This window comes from Crocuta crocuta, unplaced genomic scaffold (assembly GCF_008692635.1).
Source record: "Crocuta crocuta isolate KB4526 unplaced genomic scaffold, BGI_CrCroc_1.0 scaffold221, whole genome shotgun sequence".
Classification (NCBI taxonomy): Eukaryota; Metazoa; Chordata; class Mammalia; order Carnivora; family Hyaenidae; genus Crocuta; species Crocuta crocuta.
In genome coordinates, this window is record NW_027528610.1 from 893,698 (window position 1) to 900,804 (window position 7,107).

At 60.8% G+C, this 7,107-nt stretch overlaps 1 protein-coding gene across 2 annotated transcripts in view; it reads left to right on the top strand.

Moving 5' to 3' along the window:
• The first annotated feature begins 157 nt into the window (after nucleotides 1-157).
• ASMT (acetylserotonin O-methyltransferase) overlaps nucleotides 158-7,107 on the top strand; it is a 7,184-nt gene continuing 234 nt past the window's right edge. The window contains exons 1-7 of one of the 2 annotated variants that reach the window (XM_077754714.1): nucleotides 158-226; nucleotides 427-601; nucleotides 1,318-1,447; nucleotides 3,214-3,282; nucleotides 4,067-4,185; nucleotides 5,286-5,429; nucleotides 6,607-6,733. In XM_077754714.1, the coding sequence (XP_077610840.1) occupies nucleotides 158-226; nucleotides 427-601; nucleotides 1,318-1,447; nucleotides 3,214-3,282; nucleotides 4,067-4,185; nucleotides 5,286-5,429; nucleotides 6,607-6,733 (833 nt within the window). The remainder of the gene's footprint in view (nucleotides 227-426; nucleotides 602-1,317; nucleotides 1,448-3,213; nucleotides 3,283-4,066; nucleotides 4,186-5,285; nucleotides 5,430-6,606; nucleotides 6,734-7,107) is intronic. The other variant, XM_077754715.1, reaches the window with a different exon arrangement.

Here is a 7,107-nt window from a genome sequence, read left to right on the forward strand (position 1 = left end):
GCCGGTCTGATCCGGCTTTGGCTCACTCCGGGCCCCCGGTGAGCAGCTCCTGCCGCAGCACAGAGTGGCCGCCCCACCCCTGCCCCCGGCTTGCTCACAGACCCGTGCCCCCCTCAGCTGGCACAACCGGGGACCGGGGTCTGGACGTGGGACGAACATGAGCTCCCCGGAGGAGGCGGCGTACAGGCTCCTGACCGAGTACACAAATGGGTTCATGGTGTCCCAGGTAGGCATGCTGGGACCCCGCTGGGGGGAGCTGTGTGTGTGCGATGGGCAGGGGACCTTCCTCGGGGGGAGGGGGTGTGTGTGTGTGTGTGTGCGATGTCTGGGGCTACGGGCAGGTGTGTGGACCACGAAATCCCTCCTGCCTCCCTGTCCTTCCGAGAGTGCGTCCCGGGAAGCTCACCGCGGCCCCTTGTTCCCGAGGTTCTGTTTGCCGCCTGTGAGCTGGGCGTGTTCGACCTTCTGTCCGAGGCCCCGGAGCCCCTGGGCTCGGCGGCGGTGGCTGCGCATCTGGGCGCCTGTCCCTGTGGGACGCAGCTGCTGCTGGACACCTGTGTGTCCCTGAAGCTGCTCCAGGTGCAGACGAGGGGAGGAGAAGGTGAGCCCGCTTGGCATTTTCAATATGCACACGGCACGCGTTTCCCGTGCGGGGCAGAGAATGAGTGCTTCCAGCGCGGGGGCCATTCCTCTGCAGCAGCCGAGGGCCCTCACAGCAGCCGGAGGCTTTATGGGAAGGAACGGGCCTGTCTGGGTGTCAATAAAACTTTATTTACAAACACAAACAGTGGGCCACGTTTAGTGCGCGGGCTGTAGTTTGCTGACCGCATTCTGGGGGTGGGGGTGGTCCGCGTGCCCGTGTGGACATGGGTGCCCTCACAAAGTACCCAGTGAGCAAGCGACAAATGATGGGAAAACCTCAAGGGAGTAACTGTCAATGGAACGAAATCTATCCACTTAAAGCGTTTCCATTCGTTATGACGTGACGTCCCTACTCTGGTGTTGAAGTGGCTTTTCTTTTATGAAATGTGACGGTGGGTTTTATTTTCCTTTTAATGTCCTCACTTGCAAAAATTCAAAATTCCAACCGCACGTTGCTCATTCTGACCATTTTCCAGACGGCAGATTTGTGAAGTCGGTCACGTAAACGCGGGGTGCCCAGGGCACCAAGGACAGAGGCTGAGGCGTGGGACTGGCCGTTTGCAGACGTGCAGGGAGGGGTAGCTCACAGCCAGGCCTCGTCCCAGAGCTGCAGCTTGGCCTCCGGACACGTGACGGTGACTTGGAATCCAACCCATTCTCTGTGTTCCTTTGCAGCTGTGTATCGAAACACAGAGCTGTCCAGCACCTACCTGGTCCGGGCCAGTCCCAAGTGCCAGGGCAACATGGTGCTCTACCTGGCCAGGACGACGTACCTGTGCTGGGGCCACCTGGCCCAGGCCGTGAGGTGGGCGAGGTGTCGACGGCGTGGACGGGGCCCCGGGGCTCCCCAGAGAACGCTTGCAGGGCCTCTGAATCCAACACAACCCTGCTGGGTCTGGGGTCCAGAACAGACGTGAGAACCCCCCTGGTTCTGGCCCATGTAATGCACGTCATGCTAATCCGTCCTGATAACAAGCCCTTGGCCTTCAGTGGGGCCCAGGGACAGGCCCTCGGCTGAGCAGGCAAAGCGGGGAAGGGGACTCACGATAAGAGTCTGCCCGGGTCGCGATGTTTCAGGCTGGACCAGACTCTGAGGTGGGGCGTCCTGGGCCGTGTGGGGAGTTGAGCAGCCGCCCTGGTCTCCTCCCACACGTGCTGCTATGATGTCTCCAATCGTGATGATACAAACATGTCCCCAGACATTTCAAGTGCCTCGTGGGGGCAGAATCACCTGCAAGTGGGAACCGCTGACATAGATGGAGAGACAGATGGGTGGGTAGGTACGTGGATAATAGATATATGGATGGGTGGATGGATGGATGGATGGATAGCTAGATAGATCAATATGATAGATGATGGATACATGTAGGGATGGATAGGTAGGTAGTTAGTTAGGTAGGTAGGTAGGTAGATAGATAGATAGATAGATATGATGGGTGAATGGATAGATGACAGATAAATATGATGAATGAGTGGATAGATAGATGCATAGATCCATAGATACAATGGATGGATGGGTAGATGGATGGATGGATGGATGGATGGATGGATGGATAGATAGATAGATGATAGATAGATAGATAGATATGATGTATGAATGGATAGATGATAGATAAATATGATGGATGGTGGATAGATGATAGATAGATAATGGATGGATCCGGACATAGATAGATCAATAAAAGATGGATATTCATAGATAAGTATAGATAGATATAGATAGATAGATAGATAGATATGATGGATGAATGGATAGATGATAGATAACTATGATGGATGGTGAATAGATGATAGATAGATAATGGATGGATCCGGACATAGATAGATCAATAAAAGATGGATATTCATAGATAAGTATAGATAGATATAGATAGATAGATAGATAGATATGATGGATGAATGGATAGATGATAGATAACTATGATGGATGGTGAATAGATGATAGATAGATAATGGATGGATCCGGACATAGATAGATCAATAAAAGATGGATATTCATAGATAAGTATAGATAGATATAGATAGATAGATAGATAGATATGATGGATGAATGGATAGATGATAGATAACTATGATGGATGGTGAATAGATGATAGATAGATAATGGATGGATCCGGACATAGATAGATCAATAAAAGATGGATATTGATAGATAAGTATAGATAGATATTGATAGATATTAACACACAGATATTGATAGATGGATACAGATACATGACACTGATAGGCATTGGTAGGAGCACAGAAAGGCGCCTTTGTCCCCAGATGGTGGCCGACAAGTCCTCTGGACTCAGCCTGCCCAGCCGCACGTCATTCCCCCGCCCTTTGCACGGTCACCAGATCCTGTGGTTCGTCGCTCTCATGGCAGAGCCGGGCCACACGTGCGCCCTGCAGCTCTGAACACACACGTCTTCCGCAGCAGAAGGGGGCCGTGCCCGTGTCTGCTCACAGAGTCCTGTCCCCTGTGCGATGTCTCTGCGACGGGCGGTGGGATGTGCCACCCGCCGTGCACACCCGCTGGCGTCCCCGATGCGGTCAGGTCCCTAGTGACCGCGTCCTTTCTGTCTGCAGGGACGGCAGGAATCAGTACCGGAAGGCCTTCGGGGTGCCCTCGGACGATCTCTTCACCGCCATCTACAGGTAACCCACAGGCCGCCGCTTAGGGCATGACGTCCCCGCAGGGCCGGATCCGGGTCCAAACAGAGCAAAACAGAAGAAAGCCCATATTCCAGTGAAAACAAAACAACACACAAAAAAGTAGCCGACTTTGCGGTTGTGATTCTGTGCTGGTGAGTTTCCGGAGAGGTGGGAATCCGTCCCTGCCGTCGAGGGTCTCGCCGCCCAGAGCCAGGGAGGTGCGAGGGTGAGGCACGCTCTTCGCTTGGGCCACACTTACCCAGGCCGTGGGTCGGCTCCAGGCTGAACACGGGGTCGGTGTGGCCGTGGCCTGTGGTGTCAAAGTGCTGAGCTGGACTCGGCCGGGTGGCTGCTTCTGGGGTTCCCAGTTGGCCAAGGGGCGGGAAGGGAGGATGGGCCGGGGCTGTGGCTCCCGTCCCCTCCTGTGCTTCCCAGCCGGGTCTTCTACCCAGCGTCCCCCTGATCCCGCTGCCCGGGGCCACTACCCAAGGCCACGTGGACCCGGTGACCTCCCTCGAAGCTCCCCGAATTCAAACCAGCACAGCCCCTATTCCGGTGGCAATGGACCCCCGTGGTGGCTTCAGGTGCCCCCCGGGCGGGCTTTCTGGGCACCCGAGCCCGGACTTCTGACATCACGCATCGTGTCTGTACGTGCGCACATGGGTGCCCGCACGCGCGCCTTGGCGGCCAGCCCGTGGCCCCTGGCCGCTTGCTCAGTGCGCTGACTGGGTGCCCGAGCTGGGCCCGCAGGCTGTGGCGCGACCTTGACGAGCCTGTTTCCGTGCAGATCGGAGGGCGAGCGTGTGCTGTTCATGCGGGGTCTGCAGGACGTCTGGAGCGTCAGCGGGGGACCGGTCCTGGAGGCCTTCGACCTGTCCGCCTTCCGGCTCATCTGCGACGTCGGCGGTGAGCAGGGGGCGGGGCGGGGCGCGTGGGAGCCGCGTGCAATGCCTGCGAGGCAGCGAGGGGAGACCGTGGGGACCCCCTTCAGGGTCCGGGACAAAGCGTCCCGTCCACCTGTGGGGAGGCCGGCTCCTCCCCGAGCACGACCTGCGCTCTGTGCTTCGGACCCGGGGCATCTGGGCGCGGCCGAGAACCCGTGCGCACCGGGATGCCCATCCCGCCCCTGCACCCGGCACGCACGTGCGCACGCTGCGCTCCCTCCGTGCGACGAGGTTGCAGCGGAAACACGCTTTGGGTCCCGGGGTCCAGCAAGGTTCCTGGGGCCCCGGGGTCCTGATGCGGATGCGGATGCGAAGGATGCCCGTGTCCTGAGCGTGTCCCCTCCGAGCCGCGGGGCGGGGCGGATCCTAAAACACTCAGGGGTGGTGTGCGTCATGCACGTCCTCAGGGCAGGACGTGGGGCTCAGGGGAGGGACGGGTGTGGGCACCGAGGGTGACCCTGTCTGCCCTTTACGCAGACGCTCTTGCCTTGACCCCTGGGCGCTGCGTTGGTGGATGAGCCCCCGTGAGATGCGGACTCAGGGGCTCACGACACCGTGTGTACCCGGGGGCACGTTCTGGGCTGATGCCAGGCCCCGGTGACCCGCCCGACCGGCCGCGGTGCATCCCAGGGACGACCAGGAGGCTCGGTGCTTCGGCCGAGCTGCCGCATTCGGTCAGGCTGCATCAAGGGGCCGCTGGGGATCCGCGGTGCTCAGACCCGCAGGGCGCCCTGATGGGGAAAGCTGATGCGGTTCGTTCAGAAGTGGCCTCTGAGCCTGGTGGCTGTGTGACTCTGGGCAGGCTCTGGGGTCTCTGTGCGCGCAATCCTCCGGGGACGGGGCGGTCGCTGCGCGGGCTACTCGTGGGGCCCCAGGACGCGTCTGCGTGTGAGTCACGTAGGACGCGGCCTTGAAGGGCGCTGCGCGGAAGGAGTGGCTCCGGCAAGGTCACGGTCAGCCCAGCTGGGGGCCCGTAGCTGCAGGGGCTTGTAGGTGACCTGGGGCCGTGAACGCGGGGGACTGAGGCTGTCTGTCCCCTGACACGCTCCGCGCCCCTTGCAGGCGGCTCCGGGGCGCTGGCCAAGCAGTGCGCCGCGCGGTACCCTCGGTGTCGGGTCACCGTCTTCGACACGCCCGACGTCGTCCGGACGGCCAAGGAGCACTTCCCGATCCCGGAGGAGGAGGAGCGCATCAGCTTCTGCGAAGGTGTGTGTGCGTGCAGTGCGTGCTGTGTGTGCGCTGTGCGCGGGCACGGGGAGACGGGGACGCGCCCCAGGGGCTCAGGACCGCAGACGTGCGCGTGCACGGGAGACAGGGACGCGCCCCAGGACCGCAGACGTGCGCGTGCACGGGAGACAGGGACGCGCCCCCGGGGAGCTCAGGACAGCAGATGTGCGCGCGCGTGCACGGGAGACAGGGACGCGCCCCAGGACAGCAGATGTACGCGTGCACGGGAGACAGGGAAGCGCCCCCAGGGGACTTGGGACAGCACACGTGTGCGTGCACGGGAGACGGGAACGCGCCCCAGGTGGCTCACGATGGCGGACGCGCGCGTGCACAGGAGACGGGGACGCGCCCCAGGGGCTCAGGGAGGCTGACGTGAGCGCGCATGGGGAGACGGGACGCGTCCCCGGGTGGCTGAGGACAGGCGATGACAGATGTCCGCATGGCTTCCTCCACCCTGAGAGCAACCGCCCCAACTTACAATCGTTGTTGGTGACGGATGGAAAACTGAACAGCTGTCCCGTGTTGTTACAGTGAATTCCTCTTGGAGAAGAACTGCACTTTGAGGATTCGGGGCGTTTCCCCAAAATTTGTGTCCACCTATAATTTGGACAGCACAGGGCTGTCCAAGGTTTCTTCCAAAACCNAGTCGGATGCTTAGCCAACTGAGCCAAAATTTTTGCCCCCCCCCAAAAAATTTTAAGTTTATTATATTTTGACAGAGAGAGAGAGCAGAGGAGGGACCGAGAGAGAGGGAGGGAGAATCCCAAGCAGGTTCTGAGCTGTCAGCACAGAGCCTGTTGCGGGGCTCGAACCCCCAAACCGTGAGATCATCACCTGAGGCGAAGTCGGAGGCTCAACCGACTGAGCCCCCCAGGCGCCCCTGACATCAGTGCTTTCGGAGCTGTGAGCTGTGACCTCAGGGAAGCAGATGCAAATAAACCCGTGTTCCAGATCTGAAGGACGGGGACGTGGGGGGGCCCACACACCGTTCCAGAATGTTCTCCTCTTGGCTGACACTCCTGTGTATCAGCGCTGGGCTGTAGGGTCCCCGCTGGGAAGAGCTGGGAACCGGGTGGCCCTTCCGAGCCGGGCGCCAGTTTGCTCCCCGGGGACCGAGTTGCAGGCTGAGCCCAGGCCACCTGCGTGTGTGTCGTAGGCGATTTCTTCACAGACCCCCTCCCGGAAGCCGATCTCTACATCCTGGCGCGCGTCCTGCACGACTGGAGCGATGAGCGCTGCTCACACCTGCTGACGCGCATCCAGCGCGCGTGCAGGCCAGGTGGGTCCCGGGGCCGCGCGCGCGCACCTGGATGGAGCCCGCTCAGGGCGCCGCGGCTCCGGGGTCCCATTCGCATTAAGTAGTGCAGACCAGGCGGCGTGGACCCCCGCTGCGTCACGATTCCCCAGTTCAGCACGCAGGACCTCCAAGGCGCTCGGGGTGCGCGCGGACCCTGGTTGGACCCCCGTGTGGCCGGGCAGGGGTGGGGGTTGCATTGCGCACACGCTCTTCTCCTCCCGGGGGCGCGCCTGGCTGGTGCCCAGGGGGCCTCAGGGCTGGACCCCGATGCGGGCGTAAGGGCAGCAGAGCGTCAGGAGCGTCCGAGGGGCTGGGGGCTTGGACGGCAGGCTGGGGGCCCCGCGGGGCCCTCGGGCCGGC